Source organism: Rhinoderma darwinii, chromosome 1, assembly GCF_050947455.1.
Source record: "Rhinoderma darwinii isolate aRhiDar2 chromosome 1, aRhiDar2.hap1, whole genome shotgun sequence".
Classification (NCBI taxonomy): domain Eukaryota; kingdom Metazoa; phylum Chordata; class Amphibia; order Anura; family Rhinodermatidae; genus Rhinoderma; species Rhinoderma darwinii.
In genome coordinates, this window is record NC_134687.1 from 74,136,167 (window position 1) to 74,159,842 (window position 23,676).

The window sequence follows — 23,676 nt, forward strand, 5'->3', positions numbered from 1 at the left end:
CCACTCCTGCAGATAAATGATAAATGTCGATCTCTGGACAATCCCTTTAAATAAATGCAGTAAGTATAGTAAAAGTTATAGCAAAATTCTGTGTAATAACAGCAAATATCTGAAAATACTTTTTTCATATCAAAGTTCATTAGCCTTTGCCTTGTGTGGAATAAGTCTATATAACATACTAACCGGTTATTTTTTGTAGCAGAGGACTCAGTTCTGGCTCATCACACAGACACTGTATCAGAACTTTTCTCACTTGACCTTCAGCGACTTCCAGTTCCTTATTCCTTGTGACTTCTCCAGTAACAGAGAATATGTAGGCCAATAGCATAAGTAGGTCTTCAATGTTGTAGTTATCCTCCCCTCTTTCATTATGAGATTTGATCATGGGGTACAATTGATTGAGGACTAGTGGCAGCTCTGATCTCCCAGTGCTCTACAAATAAAAATCAAATACATGAAAAGTCTGCAGACATTGACATAAAGTAACATTGTAATAGTAAATTTACAGATACGGTAGATTGCTTATAACTTGCAGAACCTACAGAATATTGAAAAAGCACAAGATCTATTTACCTGTCTAACAAAAGAAAGAGACAAATGTACATGTTTGCAAGCCAAGTGCTGTATTCATTTATTACCACCAATCATCTCAGTATTTAGTCTTTATTTCAATTGTATCAATCCACGCATACAAGAAATGTCTTATGGAACATAACGTACAGGGGTCTTCATTTTTTTTAAAGAAAAATTAATAAAGCTAATTGAAACAAACATTGTATGTGATCACGGTTAGTACTATATACTATAAAGTAATAAGGAACCGGAGAGCCATCTACAGAATATTCAACACATCCACTATATATGATATGGTTTCCAAAACAGTATTATGAAATAAGCTTAATTCATGAGAAGAACTGTGAACCCCCTTTAACATTTTAGGCTGGGGCTACATGGATACTTTTTGTACTCTAGCATGGCTTTCAAATTTTAAGTATTGAGTTACAGTTTAGATGAATACTTTTAAATGGTTTTCCCACTTTGAGAAGTGATGGCATATCACCGACTGCCGGGATCCCACCATCCCACCAAGTTTATGAACTTAGATGTGATTGATAACAGCTGGACCCTGCTGTCACCGAGGTACCTACGGCCTGACTGATTTGGCTGTAAGCGGAAGATGAAGCTTCTATATATCCAGGATGCATAGATGCGGCTTATCTTTTATATATGTATATATATATATATATATATATATTAAATACAATTAAAAATTTGTTTCAAATACCATAATAAGTTTTTTTTTTTTTTTTAAATATAGTTTGCAAATGTTTGCAAAGCCTTTAAATGTTAAGCTCGGTTTCCAATCTTACATCAGGAATTTCTGTTGCGTCTATGTACTAAATCAAAATATCTGATCTAAATAAAAGAAGATTAATGTAAGACACTAATTCTTTTTTACACTTTTTACAATGACATCTTGATTAAGTGCTACAAGAAAGGAATCAGAATAGAAGTCCTAAGTCCATTCTTTATGGGCGATCATGATTGAACAACTAAAAATCCTGATCTTCAAGATAAAAGCTACTACACAAAGATTTTGCTATTTAATAAAAAGGAACAATATATATCAGCAAACACTGCACTCCCTATGCTGGCACAGATTACGCTTTGCCTGGTGCACACATGCTGCAAGGATTTTCTAGCAGCTAAAGAAAGTTCAGCAAACAGGATGGGAGATGACAGGCAGATGAAAAGTCCCAAACAGTTCAGTGTGGGTATTATTGATAGCATTGTGTGGAAACCCACATCATTAATACTAAGCTCCTTTGTTAAAAATAAAATCTGCTTTTTGTCTCTGACCAGCACTGCAGGGAATAATAAGACATTTTGCTAGCAAATGTATAAATTTATGTCTTGCCATCTCTGGAGGGGGGGGGGGGCTATTGTTAAGAACGAAGTTGAGTAATAGCCTGATCTGCAATGGTCATTGTTTGCCTTATATACAATACTATTATTAATAATCTATTTATAGTATATCAAGAAGTTATATTGACTTGGCCAGGAACTATAAATCTACTTGGAAAATCCCAGATATTATTTACACTATGAACAAAAGATAGTAGCTAGTAACTTATTAGAAATTAAAGGGCGAAGATGCATTTACACACAGTATGGGTAATCTGTAAACCTTTCTATGCTAGTTTTCTGGGGTAGAAAAATCACAAAGACAAAACTAGCAATTCGTGTTGAAAATTTATACTTTTAGGTTCTTTTACGCCGCCCTTGTGACTTTTTGAAAAGGGGGTGTGGTTTAAAAAAAAGAAGAACAAATTTATTATAATTTACACCAGAAAACTGGCAAAAATTATAGCAGAAACTTATTCTAGCTCCTAGCTGGCATAGGTTTTGCTCTGTGGGGCGTAGCAAGGTAGAGGCACTGTGCCAGGCCCCATACCTTATTCCCCCCAGATCGGACTTCCTCCCCGTCGGAAAATAATAAAAAAACAAATATACTCACCTCAAAGCTTCTCTTCTATATTCCGGGACCCCTCAGGATCCCTCTACCGGCCGCAGCTGATAGAATTGGAAAACTAATGATGCACGGCAGCTGTTGCTGCACCACAATTGTGGAGTACAGTTTGTGGAAAGATTTGACAGATTTATTTAGAGGTGTGCGCTTCTTAATAAATTTGTTGCAGCTTAATCCAGCAGAGCAGATAGTGAAGACTGGCATATGAAACGCAAGTGTCACGAAGCGGGTAGTGGACCCACTAGGCCGTACCGCCGCAGCGGGGAGGCAGCTGGCCAAACAACAGGACACCCCAGAAATACAATGTCCCGCACAAGGGTACCTGAATAGTCCAGATGGTGGCCGCAGCTCTGGCACAGATGAGATGGGTGCAGCAGATGGCGCCAAACGTGGCGGATGACACGGGAGCCACAAGTTGCACCAGACGTGGTGGACTCCTCCGGGCGTGGCAGAAGACACAGGACGTGTCGGATTCCTCCGGACGTGGCAGATGACACAGGATGTGGCAGATTCCTCTGGACGCGGCGGATTCCTCTGGACGCGGCAGATGACACAGGACGTGGCGGATTCCTGCGGACGTGGCAGATGACACAGGACGTGGCGGGTTCCTCCGGACGTGGCAGATGACACAGGACGTGGCACGACTCGATACTAAGGCACAGCACGGGAAACAGGAACGGGTAACAAGGCACGGGTAACAATTGGAACGGGAAACACTAAGGGTCCATTTGCAAGACAGACTGGGAAAACTAACAATGCTCAGGCAAGAATTAGAAGGCCAGGGGCCTTCTTATAGACCAGGAAATCGTGGCAGTTGATGATGAGGACGATTTCCTATTTCCTTTAAGGCCGGGCACGAGCGTGCGCGCGCACCCTACGGGACACAGCCGAATGGAGCGGAAGTGAGCGCTGGCGTCTCCTAGGAGGGAGACGGGGACCAGCGCTCACGGATCCATGGCTGCGGGCGTCGGGAGGTGAGTGAACCCGACGGCTCGCGACCATGGACGCTACAGCCAGTCTTTTTTTAAAGGTAATTTTATTAAGACCTCATAGCAAAACAATAGTACAAATACAAAAGTATAAAATCCTGACCATTTCATATATTAAGAAATACAATAGTACCAATTGTACAGGGTTAATTATTAACATAGAACACACGGATACAGTTTTCCACATATTGAGATGCATTTAAGTTAAATACAAAAACAAAATTCTAACAAACAGCCTTTCCTTATCAGCAGTAGATATAAAATAAAATCTGGTGAGGATCAGTCAAAGGGAGAAATTCGGTAGAGAAATGGGGTACTAAACAGAGACTTCAGCAACTCCAGGTCCAATCAATCTTGGCTATGTCAAGTCTATGAGCTGGGTTGGCTATCCAAGAGCTCCACGCTTTCATAGATTTATCAGGACATCCACGTGCTTCATAAGGGAGTTTAAAAAGTGTCAGGGCAGAGTATCGTTTTTTTAGCATAAAATAACAGGAGTGTAAAGTATCTGCCAGGCACAGCTTCGGGGTTAACGCCCATAGATAATCAGTCTGCACCTGCTTCTATGTCTGTGAGACTGACTCCATCTTCCACCACTCAGGCTCTCCCACTCCTAAGCCTGCCACCCTATCACAGCCTGGCCAGACGGAGCTAGCTCCCGCCCTCTGTCTATTTATACCTGCCTTTCCTGTTCCTCCTTTGCTTGTGATTCTTCTCGTTTGGTTTCCTGGCCCTGCTGCAGCTTCTTGTACTATCGTCCTTGCTTCATATTGACCCCGGCTTGCTGACTACTCTCCTGCTCTGCGTTTGGTACCTAGTACACTCCTGGTTTGACTCGGCTTGTTCACTTCTCTTGTTGCTCACGGTGTTGCCGTGGGCAACTGCCCCTTTCTCCCCCTAGCTCTGTGTACCCTTGTCTGTTTGTCTGTCGTGCACTTATTGAGCGTAGGGACTGTCGCCCAGTTGTACCCCGTCGCCTAGGGCGGGTCGTTGCAAGTAGGCAGGGACTGAGTGGCGGGTAGATTAGGGCTCACTTGTCTGTCTCCCCACCCCCATCATTACATAATCACAAGCCCATACCTAGTCTACCCTGGTCCCTGACACCACTATGGACCCCCTTGAGACCCTGGCTCAGCAAATGCAGGGTCTCTCCCTACAGGTCCAGGCCCTGGCTCAGAGGGTCAACCAGCCTGATACTATCATGGTAGTCCCCCTCACCTCACCTCTTGAACCCCACCTCAAGTTGCCCGACCGGTTCTCAGGGGACCGGAAGACTTTTCTCTCCTTTCGGGAGAGTTGTAGGCTCTATTTTCGTTTAAAGCCCCACTCCTCAGGTTATGTCCCGGCTCCAGGAAGGGCCCCAAGAATGGGCCTTCTCCTTGGCTCCTGACGCCCCTGAACTTTCCTCCGTTGATCTTTTCTTTTCTGCTCTCGGACTCATCTATGACGAGACTGACAAGACTGCTTTTGCCGAGACTCAGCTGGTGACCTTACGTCAGGGTAAGAGACCTGTTGAGGAGTATTGCTCTGACTTTAGGAAGTGGTGCGTAGCTTCTCGGTGGAATGACCCTGCCTTGAGGTGCCAGTTTAGGTTGGGTCTGTCGAACGCCCTGAAAGACTTGCTAGTTAGCTATCCCTCTTCTGACTCCCTAGACCAGGTTATGGCTTTAGCGGTACGACTTGACCGACGTCTCAGGGAACGACGACTTGAACGTCTTGATGTTTTCTCCTCTGACTCCCCCATGATGCCTCCCGAGGTTCCGTTGCTTCGTTCCTCCCCGGAAGACTCGGAGGTACCTATGCAACTCGGGGCCTCCGTGTCCCCCCAACAACGTAGAAAGTTCCGCAGGAAGAATGGTCTCTGCTTCTACTGTGGGGATGACAAGCATCAAGTGCACAACTGTCCTAAGCGTAAGAATGCAGCCGGAGAACTTCCGCGCCTAAGTGATCATCGGGGAGGTCACTTGGGCGCACAGGTATTTCCCGTAAATATGAAACGTAATAAAATCTTGCTTCCCTTTCAGGTCTCTTTTGGTGGTAGGTCTGCTACCGGCAGTGCCTTCGTGGATTCAGGGTCTTCTGCTAATATCATGTCTGTGGAATTTGCTATGTCTCTAGCTATGCCTTTGATTGATTTGCCTAAACCTGTCCCGGTAGTGTGTATCGACTCCACTCCTCTTGCTAATAGTTATTTTACACAGCATACCCCTGTTTTTGAACTCCTTGTTGGCTCCATGCATTTGGAGCAGTGCTCTGTACTGTTAATGCAGGGATTATCGTCCAATTTGGTTTTAGGCCTTCCCTGGTTGCAGTTGCATAATCCCACGTTTGACTTGAATTCTGGGGACCTTACCAAGTGGGGTAATGAATGCTTGATGTCATGTTTTTCTGTTAATTCTATTTCTCCCCCTGAGGTGGTGAACACGCTACCTGAGTTTGTTCAGGACTTCGCCGATGTTTTCTCTAAGGAGGCCTCCGAAGTGTTACCTCCTCATAGAGAATATGATTGCGCAATCAATTTGGTACCAGGAGCTAAGCTCCCTAAGGGTAGGATATTTAATCTCTCTTGTCCCGAACGTGAAGCCATGAGAGAGTATATCCAGGAATGCCTGGCCAAGGGTTACATTCGCTCCTCTACTTCTCTGGTAGGTGCTGGCTTCTTCTTCGTAGGGAAGAAGGATGGTGGTCTTAGGCCATGCATTGACTACCGAAGCTTGAATAAGGTCACTGTAAGGAACCAGTATCCCCTTCCTCTGATTCCTGATCTCTTTAATCAGGTTCAGGGGGCCCAATGGTTCTCTAAGTTTGATCTACGGGGGGCGTATAACCTTATCCGCATCAAAGAGGGGGATGAGTGGAAGACTGCGTTTAACACGCCCGAAGGTCATTTCGAATACCTCGTCATGCCCTTTGGGTTGTGTAATGCTCCCGCGGTCTTCCAGAATTTCATAAATGAGATTTTAAGAGACTACCTGGGGGTATTTCTTGTAGTGTACCTTCATGACATACTTGTGTTTTCCAAGGACTGGTCCTCCCACATTGAGCATGTCAGGAAGGTGCTCCAGGTCCTTGGAGAAAACAAACCGTTTGCGAAGACCGAAAAATGTGTGTTTGAGGTGCAGGAGATACCATTTTTGGGCCAAATCCTCACTCCTCATGAATTCCGCATGGACCCTGCCAAGGTCCAGGCTGTGGCGCAATGGATCCAACCTGCCTCCCTGAAGGCGTTACAGTGCTTCCTGGGGTTCGCTAATTATTACAGGAGGTTTATTGCTAACTTCTCGGTCATCGCTAAGCCCCTTACGGATCTCACTCGAAAAGGTGCTGATCTCCTCCACTGGCCTCCTGAGGCTGTCCAGGCTTTTGAGGTCCTTAAGAAGTGCTTTATCTCGGCCCCGATGCTTGTTCAGCCCAACCAAATGGAGCCATTTATCGTGGAGGTTGACGCGTCCGAGGTGGGAGTGGGGGCTGTCTTGTCCCAGGGTACCAGGTCCCTCACCCATCTCCGTCCCTGTGCCTACTTCTCCAGGAAGTTTTCACCCACTGAGAGTAACTATGATATTGGCAACCGCGAACTCTTAGCCATTAAATGGGCATTTGAAGAGTGGCGCCACTTCCTGGAGGGGGCTAGGCACCAGGTAACGGTCCTTACCGACCACAAGAATCTGGTTTTCCTAGAATCTGCCCGGAGGCTAAACCCGAGACAAGCTCGTTGGGCGTTATTTTTTACCAGATTCAACTTTGTGGTTACCTATAGGGCTGGGTCTAAAAATGTTAAGGCTGATGCACTGTCACTTAGCTTCATGGCCAGCCCTCCTTCGGAGGAAGATCCTGCTTGTATTTTGCCTCCAGTTATAATCATTTCCGCTATTGATTCTGATTTAGTCTCTGAAATTGCGGCTAATCAAGGTTCAGCTCCCGGGAGCCTTCCTGAGAACAAGCTGTTTGTTCCCCTGCAATTCTGGCTAAGGGTACTTAGGAAAAATCATGACTCTGCACTATCTGGCCATCCAGGCATCCTGGGTACCAAGCACCTCATTGCCAGAAACTATAGGTGGCCTGGGTTGCCTAAAGACGTTAAGGTCTACGTCGCCGCTTGTGAAGTTTGTGCTAGGTCCAAGACTCCCAGGTCCCGACCAGCGGGCTTACTATGTTCTTTGCCCATTCCCCAGAGACCTTGGACCCATATCTCCATGGATTTTATTACCGATTTGCCTCCATCTCAAGGCAAGTCGGTGGTGTGGGTTGTAGTAGACCGCTTCAGTAAGATGTGCCATTTTGTGCCCCTCAAGAAACTACCCAATGCTAAGACGTTAGCTACCTTGTTTGTCAAACACATCCTGCGTCTTCATGGGGTCCCTGTCAATATTGTTTCTGATAGAGGGGTACAATTTGTTTCATTGTTTTGGAGAGCCTTCTGTAAAAAGTTGGAGATTGATCTGTCCTTCTCCTCTGCCTTCCATCCTGAAACTAATGGCCAAACTGAGAGGACTAATCAGTCTCTAGAACAATATTTAAGGTGTTTTATTTCTGACTGTCAATATGATTGGGTCTCATTCATTCCCCTCGCCGAATTTTCCCTTAATAACCGGGTCAGTAACTCGTCAGGGGTCTCCCGCTTTTTCTGTAATTTTGGGTTTAATCCACGGTTCTCTTCCGTTTCACCTGGTAGTTCCAACAATCCCGAGGTAGAGGTCATTCATCGAGAACTGTGCACAGTCTGGGCTCAGGTTCAGAAGAACCTAGAGGCGTCCCAGAGCATACAAAAAACTCAGGCAGATAGAAAACGTTCTGCTAACCCCTTGTTTATGGTCGGGGATGTGGTGTGGCTATCGTCTAAAAATTTGCGCATTAAGGTCCCGTCCAAGAAGTTTGCTCCCCGGTTTATAGGGCCGTACAAGGTCATTGAAGTCCTCAATCCTGTCTCCTTCCGACTGGAGTTGCCCCCATCTTTTCGAGTACACGACGTGTTCCATGCCTCCCTCCTTAAACGCTGCTCCCCGTCCTTGGCTCCCTCGAGGAAACCTCCGGTCCCTGTTCTCATCCCTGAGGGGGCAGAATTCGAGGTGGCCAAGATTGTGGACAGCAGGATGGTCCAAGGCTCCCTCCAGTACCTGGTCCATTGGAGAGGATACGGGCCTGAGGAGAGGACTTGGGTACCTGCTCGGGATGTTCACGCTGGGATATTGGTCAGGAGGTTTCACCTTCGTTTCCCCAGTAAACCAGGTCCACTTAGAAAGGGTCCGGTGGCCCCTCATAAAAGGGGGGGGTACTGTAAAGGATCTGCCAGACACAGCTTCGGGGTTAACGCCCATAGATAATCAGTCTGCACCTGCTTCTATGTCTGTGAGACTGACTCCATCTTCCACCACTCAGGGTGGCAGGCTTAGGAGTGGGAGAGCCTATCACAGCCTGGCCAGACAGAGCTAGCTCCCGCCCTCTGTCTATTTATACCTGCCTTTCCTGTTCCTCCTTTGCTTGTGATTCTTCTCGTTTGGTTTCCTGGTCCTGCTTTAGCTTCTTGTACTATTGTCCTTGCTTCATATTGACCCCGGCTTGCTGACTACTCTCCTGCTCTGCATTTGGTACCTCGTACACTCCTGGTTTGACTCGGCTTGTTCACTTCTCTTGTTGCTCACGGTGTTGCCGTGGGCAACTGCCCCTTTCTCCCCCTAGCTCTGTGTACCCTTGTCTGTTTGTCTGTCGTGCACTTATTGAGTGTAGGGACCGTCGCCCAGTTGTACCCCGTCGCCTAGGGCGGGTCGTTGCAAGTAGGCAGGGACTGAGTGGCGGGTAGATTAGGGCTCACTTGTCTGTCTCCCCACCCCCATCATTACAAGGAGCTTCATGAGAGACCTTACCGCCACAGTAGGTATAATTTCTCCCTCCAGTAATAAAAGACAAGTTCTGGGTTCAATTATACATGGAAGTCCAACTTTAAGCTCAAGAAAATCCAGTACTTTAGACCAGAAAGTATTAATAATTGGACACTCCTAGAACATTTGTAGAAAGGAGCCCTCAGCTCCTTGGCAACGTGGACAGACAGGAGTAGGTATACGTCCCATCCTAAATAATTTGGAAGATGTGTAATAGATTTGGTGGAAACATTTTAATTGAATAAGTCGGTATCTTGTAGATATTAAGGTACCGGTTAGAACGGATAGCATTTCCTTATGATCGTCTTTAGATACAGAGGAAAGAGTCTGAGACCATCGGTCCAGGGCTCAATCAAGTTTATTGGAAGATACAGCTAATAGCTGTCTATATAGTAAGAATAATGGTTTAGCCAACGTCTCCAGTGTCACCCAATCTTCCACTGGTTGTAGGATATAATGTCAGATTATGTACAAAAATTGCGACCAAAGAGCGTGTCTAAGCTGGAAATAACGGAACCTAAGATGAGTTGGGATCTGGTGTTTGGACCTAAGTTGTGCAAAAGTAGCTACTTTATCTTCCACCACCACATCCTCCAAGGTCAATATAGCCAGGGTTGCCCACTCACTAGGGTTAGGAAGTCTTCATAACTGTGGCAGAAGCGGGTTATACCAGAGCGGTGTCCTAGGCGACCAGGACTGCTCCTCTGAGTTAAAGAGCAGCATTGATCTCCAGACATTCAGACTAGTCTGCATCAGTTGGAAACTTCTAACTCAGTACAAAGATTAAAATGTCTATGGGTAAACCACCACCAAACATATACCAGTTGGCCAGCAAGGAAGTAGAGATATAGGTTCAGGAGGGCCAGCCCACCCAGCTTAGTGAGTAGTTGTAGTGTACCCAGAGCAATTCTAGGAGCACCGCCTGCCCAAATAAAAGATCTGAGATCTTTGTCAATATTGGAGTACAGTGAAAATGGTAGCCATAATGGAGAATTGTGAAAGAGGTAAAAAAAAATCTAGGTAGGGACTTCATTTTGAACAGATTAATTCTGCCTGTAATTGTGAAGGGGAGGTGTTTCCATCTATCAAAGTCTATCCTGAGACATTGTACCAGAGGAGTGACATTGTCAGGTATAAAACTACAAATATTGGAACTAATCACTATACCTAGATAAGTAATTTTATCTGCCCATTGTATCGGGAAAGGAAGAACAGCATTCCTAGCCGCATTGTCTATCGCCATTACCAAGGATTTTGACCAATTCACAGAGCCCAGAGAAGGATGTAAATAAATCAAACAAAAATAATATTGCCCGCAGAGATGAACCCGGATCATTGAACAAAAGAAGTGTATCATCTGCGTAGAGAGGGACGTGCTCCTCCCTCTCCCCCACCTTGAAGCCATTTATATCAAAAGAGGTTCTTATAGCTATTGCTAGTGGCTCAATGGCCAGTGCAAAAAGGGGAGGACATATCGGGCAACCTTGCCTAGTCCCTTGGGCTAGCGTATATGAAGGGGAAATGTGACCATTTGTTTAAATACTTGCTGTAGGTTGGGAGTATAGTAACTGTACCCATCAGATAAATCTGGGGCCAAATCAAAATTTGCCTAGTGCAGACCATAGATAGTACCACTCCATCGAGTCGAAAGTTCTCTCAAGATCCAAAGAGCTAACAACTTTGGTGCCACCTGACTCTATATTAGATGATATGTTGGTAAAGAGCCTCAAAAGATTAACATCAGTGGCCTTTCCTGGCATCAAGCCAAATTGATCCGGATGAATTCTATGAGATATAATCTTTTGCATACGCATCACATTAATTTAGGCTAATATTTTATTATAACAATTAAAGATCCAGGTAGGCCGTTATGAGCCACAGTTTCTAAGATCTTTACGGGGCTTGGGGATCAGCACTATAAGAGCCTCTCTCATAGAAGGGGGAGGATAGTACCACCACTGAAGGATTGAAAAAGGGTAAGCAAATGAGGGTCAATCAGGTCAACATGCAATTCATACCATTATATTGGCAGACCATCCAGACCCGGAGGTATTCCTGTTTGGATAGGAGCTAATAGCCTCTGTAATTTCCTCTATGGTTAGATCAGCTTCCAAAAAATTGACATTTTCACTATCCAGGTTGGGGAACATAATGTTATCTAAGTATGCTTCAAGTTTCGATGGATTATTTGAAACCTTAGAGGAGTACAAATCAGAGTAGAACTTAGCAAAGACGTCATTAATGGCTAAGGGGTCACTGACAGGCATGCCAGTACACGAGGTGATTTCTAAAATAGGATTCGATGTAGTATTCTTTCTAGCTAATTAAGCCAGCAAAAGGCAGTTCTTATCCCCCTGCTCAAAAACGCTCTGTTAGGAATATAAGGTTGTCTTTCTGGTGAGTTTAGTTCGTAAAAGGGTATATTTACATTGCTTTGCCGTGAATGTTATAAAGGGCGAGGAGTCCCTAGTCCTGAGATATTCTTCCGCCGCTACAACCAGTACAGCTTCCAATTCTATACGATGTTTAGCTAGTCCCTTTCTATGTGAGAATATTGCTCGTACAACCACCCCTCTGATATATGCTTTTAAGGCATCCCACATAAGATTGCCATCAGTCGATCGTAGGTTAGTATTCCAGAAACCGTTATTTCTTTTTCTAAGGAAGTTGCGACCTCAGTGTAGGAAAGCCATAGAGGACTCAATCTCCATATTTTCCATTGCGCAACTTCAGGGAACCCCAGTGTGATCATGAGGGGAGAGTGGTCCAAGATACCCCGAGGGAGATATAGTGCATCTTTCCAAATGCCTGGTCGATTCGGGAAAAGAACCTATAGGCATGTGGAGAGGCATAAATAAGCCAAGGAATGGGGATAACGAGTCCGCCAAATTTCCCGCAAATTATAGGTTGCAGCCCAATTAGCCAAAGGGGAACTACACCCTGGGACTCCCCCCAGTTTGTCTAATTCAGAGCACAGCAAAAGGTTGAAATCACCGAGGAGCAAAAGAGGAGCAGGGCCAAACTCAGTCATCTTCAACATTATGTCAGTGGGTAATTGGACAGTGGCTGGAGGAGGATTATAGACATAGCATGGATCTGACATAGCAGCACAATGAATATTCCCATAGGATCTGTCTTAACAGATGTAACCTTACATTGTAAAGATTTGTGGACCAGCAACGGTACCCCACAGGATTAACTGGAATAAGAGGCATGATACTTGAACCATGGCCGTGTAAGGGCTCGCAGTTTGGAGCCGAGTAAGTGAGTCTCTTGTAAAAGTATAATTTGCGGGTTGTAGGTGGAGAGAAAATTAAAAACTAAGGGCATTTTAAATTTGTCATTAATTCCTCTTACGTTCCATATTAAATACAGTATAGATCCGGAGGACATCATTATACAGGGGTTGAACATATAAATTGCTCCCCCTTTGGGGATTATTAACTCCAGCACTCCCAGAGACCAGATCACCAGTCCACATGGCAAGTCATATATAAACAAGCAGACAAGTATGAAAGGCAGAAACAATTAAACCCAAACCAACCCCACCCTAGCCATCCCCCCGAACTCGAGAAAGGTTTCATTCCCAAATGCAGCATGTAGCAAAAAATGAAAAGACAGAACTACAGGGTAAGCTTAAATGGTTTGTGAAAGGGGGCAACCCTCTTCCCCTGGAGCACAGTAAGAGTACTTAATTACAACTAATAGGCTCAATAGAGCTACAACGGGGTATATCTCCCGACACCCATCACAGCTGAACAAATCATCAAAGAAAATCCTTGAAAGTCTTTGCAGAATAGCAAAGTAAGGAACATGTTCCAAGACAAGGAGTAAGTTCCCTTGGATATAATTTACCCATCACAACCGAGGACATCAGCAAGGAGAACCAAACAGAAGAGCAAAGTTCCATGGTGTAGAAATTCCCCTGGGTTATATTTCCTCAGTTATGTCCCAGCATAGGGACATACGATACCACAGGAGTAGAGGAATCAGAGTCCACGACGTTCCAACTAGGCAAAGACCTCTTCCGGCTTGTCGAGAATTATTGCAGAGCCGTTGTGCACCAATCTGAGTTTTGCGGGGTATAGCATAACATAGATGATTTATTACTCCCACAGGCATTTCTTGGCCTTCATAAATCGCTGCCTCTGTTTTTGCACCTCTAACGAATAGTCGGGAAAGACTCTCACATCCTGGTTGGTATGTTTCAGAAGCCCATTTCTTTGCTAGTTCCAGCAATTTGTCTCTGTTTTTTAAATTCAGAAACTTAGCAATGAAAGTGGGTGGCCGAGCCCCAGATGGAGGAGCTCTAGTCGAGATCCGATGTGCACGTTCCACAAAGAACATAGGAGAAAAAGCAGTATCTCCAAATGTTGACTTGAGCCAATTTTCCAAGAATGATGCAGGGTCAGGTTTTTCCACACCTTCAGGCAGGCCGATGAAGCAGATGTTACATCTTCGCAAACGGTTCTCCATGTCTTCGAGTTTCATCCATTTGTGGACTGTTGCGTCTCTAAAGAGTCGACCCTCGATCTCAGGGGAGTCACCACATCTTCTAAATTAGAAATACACCTCTAAGACTCAGCAGCTCCTTCATGTAGCATGTGCACATCAGCTCTGAGAAGACCAAAGTCTGTCTGAAGGGCATCAATTTTCTCAGTTGGAACTGTACGAGATTCCATAACAGCCTTCAGCACGTCTTTCATGGATGGTTCAGGAGGGGAGTCAACAGGAGTGGAAGGAGAGGTGGAGGCCTCAGAAGGCCGCGATGTGCGGGGCCCAGATACAGAACCAGCAGATTTATCCATCTGGTCCGTAATTTTAGATTTCTTGGAGGGAGCCATTATGGGAGTACGCCAAATAGAAGGATGGTGTAAGAACGGAGAATCACCTCAGATCATTGCACAGTCAAACATACATTAGATGATTATAGACATAGGGAAGGGGGAAGATCCCGCATTCATCTCATTATATCCAGATCACATGTGTGAACTATAGGGAGGGGCAGTAGGGAGGTCGTAGCGTACCCACAAGCTGCTAAAGTCACTCACTACTCCCATGTGCAAAATGGCATCCACAGGTGCTTCTTATTGCGGAGTGTTCTCTTCTTCTTGTCCCTACGTAGCAGCAGGTTGTCAGGGTAGACACTGAATGGCTATATGCAGGTCCCAGGCTGTGGAACGGCGGTTTCCTATAGTTCCGGTCTGGCCGAAGTAGCAGCTGTCCGGCTTCCAGTTCAAATTTAGGCCGGGGATCCGGCCCCAACACTAGGCTTGAAATTCCGGTGCAACGGAATTAGGCCAAAGGGTTCTCAAAATGTGTCCCTCAGGAGCCGTGGTGCAGTGGAATAACCTCTGTAGCTGCAAAGGGTTCCAGGAGAAAGGATGGAGGATGAAGAGTGGCTCCGGTGGAGCTCCCCAGAGACACGTCTGCTACCTCCCGGAGTACAGGCCACGCCCCCCTATGAACTGCCAGTCTCCGTAAATCTGCCTCAGTATATCTAGGCAAAAGTAATTGAATAAAGCCATAAATAGGTTTTTCTGCACAGTATTTCAGGAATATTAACGGGTTACTAATAAAATAGTGCTTACTTGAGCTTTAGTTCTCTCTACTATAACCTGATAGTAGGGTACCACCATTTTATATCTGAATCTTTTAAAGTGAATGGAGATATATATGCATTACAACAAGATTAGTTGCCTGGTTTGGATAACCTCTTTTCAGTGGAAAGATGCCCCGTGGGTCGAGCTGATCACAGAAGAAAACCGCTCACTGAGCGCTCTTTTCGCCTGCAATGATGTAAACGGCTAATAGAGAGTAGTCTCTAAAAATAGGGCACTGGGGGAAAAAAAGTTCACTACACTCAACGCCTCAAATTAATGGATGAACAATGAAATGTTTTCTCTGCTTTAGAATAATGATCTGATAGTTTCATATTGTGCAACATATTGAAGATCATGTATGAAGACTTGGGTACCCGCTGAGGGCGTGAAATTACTCAATTAGTTGACAGGAAGGTCATTAGTCCTTTTCCAAACACATATGGTGATTGTGACTAAAGTAATTTTATTTTTGCAGATGACACCAAGCTATGTAATATAGTTCAGACTATGGAAGATGTTCATGAATTGCAAGCAGATTTAAACAAACTAAGTGTTTGGGCGTCCACTTGGCAGATGAAGTTTAATGTAGATAAATGTAAAGTTATGCATCTGGGTACCAACAACCTGCATGCATCATATGTCCTAGGGGGAGCTACACTGGCGGATTCACTTGTTGAGAAGGATCTGGGTGTACTTGTAAATCATAAACTCAATAACAGCATGCAGTGTCAATCAGCTGCTTCAAAGGCCAGCAGGATACTGTCGTGTATTAAAAGAGGCATGGACTCGCGGGACAGGGATGTAATATTACCACTTTACAAAGCATTAGTGAGGCCTCATCTAGAATATGCAGTTCAGTTCTGGGCTCCAGTTCATAGAAAGGATGCTCTGGAGTTGGAAAAAATACAAAGAAGAGCAACGAAGCTAATTAGGGGCATGGAGAATTTAAGTTATGAGGAAAGATTGAAAGAATGAAACCTATTTAGCCTTGAAAAAAGACGACTAAGGGGGGACATGATTAACTTATATAAATATATTAATGGCACATACAAAAAATATGGTGAAATCCTGTTCCTTGTAAAACCCCCTCAAAAAACAAGGGGGCACTCCCTCCGTCTGGAGAAAAAAAGGTTCAAGCTGCAGAGGCGACAAGGGTTCTTTACAGTGAGAACTGTGAATCTATGGAATAGCCTACCGCAGGAGCTGGTCACAGCAGGGACAGTAGATGGCTTTAAAAAAGGGTTAGATAATTTCCTTGAACAAAAAAATATTAGCTCCTATGTGTAGAAATTTTTCCTTCCCTTTTCCCTTCCCTTGGTTGAACTTGATGGACATGTGTCTTTTTTCAGCCGTACTAACTATGTAACTATGTAATGTCATTAAGCCAGATAGCTGGAATGACGGAATGACTAGATTAATACACGAACCCCATTTTATAGGAACTTTTTATCAATAAGAAAATCAGATTCTGCCATACTACAAATTACTTGAACAAAGCTATTTTTAACAGGGTATTCCTATCACTGAATGTCATGGCATATCGCTAGGATAGGTCATTATGGTTGGTAAGGATATGACACCTGTAACCCCCCGCCTATCCAGCCACCTGCTGTGTAGGTAATTGCAATACCGCGCTATTCAAGAAGCGGTATCCAAGCAAAGCTCCTTCATTTTAAGGGTTGGGGTGTCCATGCAAGCCGAAAAATAAGTATTCCTATGGTTAAAAAGCCCATCAACTGTCTAGTCAGCGCCTTCAATTATTTCAATTTCTGGTCACATTTACTATACTGTGTATTTTTGGACTTGGTCTATAGGTGTGATCTTTTTGTAAGTGTATCGCGGATTACAGAGGTTTATACTTTTACTTAATAAACTTCAATAGGTGAGCAGAATTCCATACATTACCACTGCTTTTACTCATTCCCCTTTTAGACTGGGTACGGTCTCGATCGGTACCTGTAAAGTATTTGCCTGACACAGCTTCTGTGTCGACGCCTGTGGTTAATCAGCCTACATCTGTGCCTAGGTCTGGTAGAGTGACTCGATCTGCTACCACTCAGGCTGGTAGGCTCAGGAGTGGGAGAACCTATCACAGCCTGGCCAGACGGTTCTAGCTCCCGCCCTTGGTCTATGTATACCTTCATTTGCTGCTTGTCGTTTGCCTGTGATTCTGTCTGGTTTCCTGGCTCTGCTGCTCCTGCTAGTATTATTGACCTCTGCTTCATATTGACCCTGGCTTTACTGACTACTCTCCTGCTCTGCGTTTGGTACCTCGCACACTCCTGGTTTGACTCGGCTCGTTCACTACTCTTGTTGCTCACGGTGTTGCCGTGGGCAACTGCCCCATTTCCCTCAGCTTCTGTGTACCCTTGTCTGTTTGTCTGTCGTGCACTTATTGAGCGTAGGGACCGTCGCCCAGTTGTACGCCGTCGCCTAGGACGGGCCATGCAAGTAGGCAGGGACTGAGTGGCTGGTAGATTAGGGCTCACCTGTCTGTCTCCCTACCCCGACATTACAGTACCTCTGTTTTTTTTTATTTGTATCATTGACTATAGGTAGAATGAGCAATACCAATATTACCCTGAAACTCCTTCTCACTACAGAGGCAATGCAAGGGTTGATTTGGTTCACTGCTTTTTACAAGAGACTGGAATATTGCAAGTGTGAGAACTCTGTTTCCAGATGTATCTTAGCACCTTTGAAATACATTAACCATATGGGATGTCTATAGGCAGTCCCATAAATTAGGCAATGTTATTGCTATTCCCAGAATAGCATACAGACCCTGTGTTGTTCAAGCTAGTTTCAAAGGTTGTTGTTTTTCACCTCTAATAATTTTTACAAATGTTACTGTAGAACAAAACACATATAAAAAGGCAATAACAATGAAGCAAAAATAAAAAATGTTGCTTTCAACTGAGATTTTTTTCACTACTACACATAAAGTGAAGCAACTTTTTATAATAATAATAATAAATAATAATAATAGTAATAATATTATTTCAAATCCAACTTGACCAATAAAGATTTCCCCATCTTTCAACCGCAAGCGAAAGCTTTGACGCCCCCTTATTATTATCATCATCAAAATCATATTACCCATTATTTATTATTTGTAATACGAACATATTTTGCAACACTGGACAGAGGATTAACTCACTAAAGTCCCTTTCCTACTGGGTTTAACATTTAAATTTTCCTATCTTAAAAGTTTAGTATGGAAAACTTCTTTATCTGCGCACTTTATCTAGTTTCTCCGCACTCACCGTGCGTCACATGACCTCTGACATAATTTCTCCTTCAGTCTCTAGTAACGTGCCCTATACCAATCACATTAGCTAGGAACTGACAGTCCTAGCCCAGTATACAGCACATCATTAGTGACGTGTCCATTTTAAAGTGTGTATTTTCACAGCAGGTTTCTGCTGTACTGTCTATGTACCACCCATGCATTGTTGATGCAGGAGAGCTTGCCCTGCTGGCTAATACAGATTTATAATCAGTGTAGTTGGCAGGCAAGTAAAGCAGGTAGTATAAGTAAACAAACATGTCCAGCACGGCACGTTAAAAAACAGCGCAAAACGGGAACGTTAATGATGGTAAATAACTAATTTTGTTATTGGAATATGGTTAACAAATTGTGTAAAGAGGGGGAAATTGGGTTTTCTATGTTTTTATTTTACTGGGGGATCTTGAAAAACCCCTTTAAGTCAACACAGGAAGGCAATTAACCTATCAGTATCATATTGGACTGTGGATGGAAACCAGAGGAACCCTCCACAATTTCATACACGTAAAGTTGAGCTTTTATTAAATTATTTGAATGTGGGATGCTACTCGCCAAAGGAACCGTTAGAAAAGCCAAGCAAGCACATTGACACCACAGAATATGTACATATATTAAAAGAAGTTGTAATAATGGTACACATTTCCATATTGAAACCTGAAGGTTTACACCTTTTAACCTTTTGAAAGTTACATTGTTTAACCCCTTAATGACCAGCCTATATTAAACCTTAATGACCAAGCCATTTTTTAAGTTTTTCCATCGTCGCATTCCAAGAGCTATAACCTTTTTATTTTTGCGTCGACATAGCTGTATAAGGTCTTGTTTTTTGCGGGACAAGTTGTATTTTTTAATAGCACCATTTTGGGGGACATATTATTTATTGATTAACTTTTATTAAGTTTTATTTGGGGGGAAATAGAAAAAAACCTGAAATTTCGCCACACTTTTTCGCGTCTTAAATCTACGCCGTTTACCGTGTGACATAAATAACACAATAACTTTATTCAGCGGGTTGTTACGATTGCAACGATACCAAATTTGTATCGTTTTTGTATGTTGTACTACTTTTACACAGTAAAAACACTTTTTTTTCAAAATTATTTGTTTTTGTGTCTCCATATTTGAAGAGCCGTAACGTTTTTATTTTTTCGCCGATGCGGTTGTATGAGGGCTTTTTTTTTGCGGGAAGTTTTTATTGGTACCATTTTGGAGTAGATGCGACTTTTTGATCACTTTTTATCACATTTTTTTCAAGTCAGTATTCACAGAAAACAGCAATTTTTCCATAGTTTTTTATTAAATTTTTTACGGCATTCACCGTGCAGGTTAAATAATGTAATAGATTTATAGTCGGGGTCGTTACGGACGCGGCGATACCAAATATGTGTAACTTTTTAACTTTATTTTGTTTTTTTAATAGTAAAGCATTTTGTAAGGGGAAAAGCTGGGTTTTTAATTTTTTTTCAATTTTTTTTTAAATTAACTTTATTAAACTTTTTTTTCACTTTTTTACTAGTCCCACTAGGGGACTATAATATGCGATTCTGCGATTGCATTTATAATACACTGCAATACTTTTGTATTGCAGTGTATGACTGCCTGTCCGTTTAACACGGACAGGCAATTGTTAGGTCATGCCTGCGGCATGATCTAGCAGGCATTCACTCCAGGCAGACCTGGGGGCCTTTATTAGGCCCCCGGCTTCCATTGGAGACACAGACACTCGGCGATCGTATCGCCGGGTGTCGGTGGGATGAGAGGGAGCTCCCTCCCTCTCTCCAAAACCACTCAGATGCGCTGCTCGCTATTGAGCACCGCATCTGAGGGGTTAAACGGGTGAGATCGATACTAATATCGATCTCACCCGGCAGAGCAGGGACGCCCCCAGCCCTCAGCTGCCTCTGGCAGCTGAGAGCAGGGAGATTTGACAGCTCCCTGCTCTGTTTACTTATTCCGATGCCGCGACGTAAAAAGTCTATGGCATCGGAATAAGGCCCGTTAGTGACCGACATAGAAACACGATGGGCCGGTCACTAATGGGTTAAAGAGGATCTGTCACTAGTTTATCAATGCTCGATCTCCTAACTAATCCAATACGCGCTATGTTGATGATAACTACAGCGTAATTTTTTTTCAAAAAGATTTATTATTTGCAAAGTTATGAGCTTTTTTCTAAATACACTAATTTGGCTATACTTGCCAAACGGGAGGTAACTCCTTCTTTTCACTCTGGGCGGTGTAATGTTGTCTGTATGACGCTGTCCAATCAGCATCATACAGTTCTCCTCTTCCCAGCCTAGCAACAAAGCGTGATCATATAGTATACAGCTTCCATTCCCGACTGTGTTTTCAACTGGTGATACCTCCAGTTGTTTCACAGCTAGGACTGTGATCCTGATGCCATGAGAGAGATTAGAATCTAATTTTCACCACTGTTCTAAGTCCACAGCCTAAGATATGGCTATTTGAATTGATCCCCCTTCCCCCCAGCCTCAGTCTCTCAAACTGCGTGAAGCAGCTTCATGCTGATAGGACAGCGTCAGAGGCTGTGAGGTAGCTCCACCTCAGGAGAATCGCTGATGTTGACACCCACTTGTCTAGTATAGCCTCAATTGCATATTTAGAAAAAAGCTCATAACTTTTAAAATAATAAAAATTTTCACTAGCATTATCAGTGTGACAGCATCTATTAGATTAGCTAGGAGATTGGGCATTACTAAACCAGTGACAGATCCTCTTCTTCTCTAGAAGAAAAACTTTGGAACTGTACTAAGTACACCTAGATTGCATCTTAACGGGCTGTTTTTCTTTTCCATCTTTTATACTTTCAATATAAAGAGCATTAGAAAGAAAAAAAAAACCTATGAACAAGGAGTAAATAGCTTTAAATGTTTAATAGTGAGATGGTCTATAAAACTTTCCGCAAGGAATATTTGTTGTTATTATTAGGCTTGAATTGTGCCCCTTAAATAATTATTGGAGTCTCTAAGCGAGTAAATATGGTCACAAAGCCAACTATTAAAATATTTTAAAAAATCTTATCTGCTTTTTAATTTCTGCTGTTTAATTTGTGCACATTGGTTTCCCACCGTTCTTTTTTTGTATCAGGCAGATATTTATTGTTAAAAGCAAAGATAATTGAATTGGCTTCCATCATTACAAATATTATCTATGGCCCCAGGGATTATTTACACTATATTGTATTATCAAAATTATAATTACATTTTACCGTTTTGGGATAGGCTGGTGAAGGCCAGCCAAAAGTTATCAAGATGGTGCTTATTTCTAAACTTTAATTCATATGTACTCTGAGTCCCAAAATGTACTATATTTGTGTACAACGGGTTCACATCACAAAGGTGAAATGACATGGTCTTAGGGTGACATTAGAATCACAATGTGCCCCCTAAAATACTTGTAGCAGTAGATCTCTAGTAGCAAACAATGGAATATTTCTATGAGTAAAGCAAAAATTCCAGCATGAAATAGACCATTAAAAGATCGATCTAAGGTTCCCAGTCTTCTGGAAAAGACTACTACTACTGTTGCCACACAATAGGAAAATCTTGTCCTTTAGCTGGTAGGTGGAATAATGTGAGAATCACAAGAAGTGTCAGCTTGCTTCACTATGGGTGGTTTGTCATCATTTATCCTCTCTAATGGTTTATAAACTCTCTAGGCCTCAATATTATCAATCTTTATGTCTGTTTTGTGTCTTTACTTTACAACTAGTTCAACTTAACCACACATTTCCTGCTGCGTGTGACATCTGCTGGATAGAATATTGTTTATCTATTGTCAAAAATGTCCAATAAAACAAAAATGAACTGGCAGGGACTCAAAGGCTTGAAATAAATTTCCACTCCACACAAACCTGTTCCAACGAAAAACTTAGCAACCCAGATGTTCTCCGTTTTACTGCTGTAGTGTTTAGACATTGTCTTACATTGAGTTGTGACACAACAATTAGCTATTTCTAAAGGGAAAAATAAGACAAAACGGCAATCTGCTGCTCTAGAAATGGACTCGCTTAGCATTTTACAATCCCAACTAAAAAGTTTCCAGTATCTTCAGTTGGGAGTTTCGGTGACATTTCTGGGCACAGAAAAAGAAAAGCTTTCTGTGTTATCAAATGTCAGCATCAGATGGCAAATTTATTTGCACACTACGCTATAAAAATTGCAACTATAAGTACAATCTGGGCAATATCGCAGTCCTTGGCTACACAGACACAACATAGAATTTGGTCTCAAAAGGACAACCCCTGTCCATAAACCCCCTTTTTGAGCCAGAAGAGGAGAGAGCTGCTTTGTTAAAGTGAGTTAGTACAGCAAAAAGGTGAGGGGATGGCGGCGCTCCTCCGAGACTATTATGAGGTGGTGAAGTGTAGATAGCCGGCTGCCACCCACTGCAGTCCCTTGGTGCTAAATCCTTGGTACCTGGGACAAAGGGAGAGTCAGAAGGTGAAGAGAAAAAATGCAGTGTAATTACGGGTATCGGTACCAGGCTGAAGAGGATCAGGAACAGAGTCAAGTGCATAGGATCTAGGAGATCTTTTATTGAGAAGACGACGCGTTTCTGGACCGGACTGATCCTCTTCAGCCTGGCGCCGATACCCATAATTACACTGCATTTTTTCTCTTCACCTTCTGACTCTCGCTTTGTTAAAGAGACTCTCACTTTGGAGGACCTGGTACGTCAATTTATTACATGGACGACCATTTAATTGAATGGTTGGAATGTTAAGCTATTTTTCTATACGCAACGGCCAGAGGTTAGAAAACATGAGCAAGAGTCAATCAGCTGATCGCCCAGTCGGCTTCTATATATATAGGGGTTGTCTTCATGAACCTTTTTATGGGTTCCCCGGAATATAACAATAGCAAGAGCGGTCACATTTACAGTGGGGATGACAAACTGATTTCAGCCTGCTTAAAGATACTTGGCAAAATAGGCAACACATCTCTATCAGAATATAGTGTTCGGCAAGAATAATAAATTGCATTACCTTCCCTTACATAACTTTTTTAAAGGGAACCTGTCACCAGAATTTCACCTATTGAACTTTACTTATCCCTCACTGGCCACTGCTATAAAACGTTTATTGACGTTATCCCCTCTCCTAAACTCCTCCTCCGACTGTAAATAACGGTCTGCAAACATTTTGCGCCTTTTATCGTAATAATCCGGTGTCCCTTTGTGCGCACACACCAGAAGAGGACATCAATGCAAAAGCGTGGGATTTAGTGTGCTGGGGGAAGGCGAGGAGCTGTCAATCACAAGTAAGGAGGCGGGGTAAAATTGGAAAGACTTGAGGAATGAAGATTTGACTCTTTTCAAACGAAGATTTGACTCTTTTTCTGCTCATTAGCATACGGTGTGGGAACAC

At 43.3% G+C, this 23,676-nt stretch overlaps 1 protein-coding gene across 1 annotated transcript in view; it reads right to left on the bottom strand.

The window, feature by feature from the left end:
• SCFD2 (sec1 family domain containing 2) overlaps positions 1 to 23,676 on the bottom strand; it is a 578,236-nt gene that overhangs the window by 289,075 nt on the left and 265,485 nt on the right. Inside the window, exon 5 of the mRNA XM_075859720.1 lies at positions 184 to 433. Coding sequence (XP_075715835.1) covers positions 184 to 433 — 250 coding nt within the window. The remainder of the gene's footprint in view (positions 1 to 183; positions 434 to 23,676) is intronic.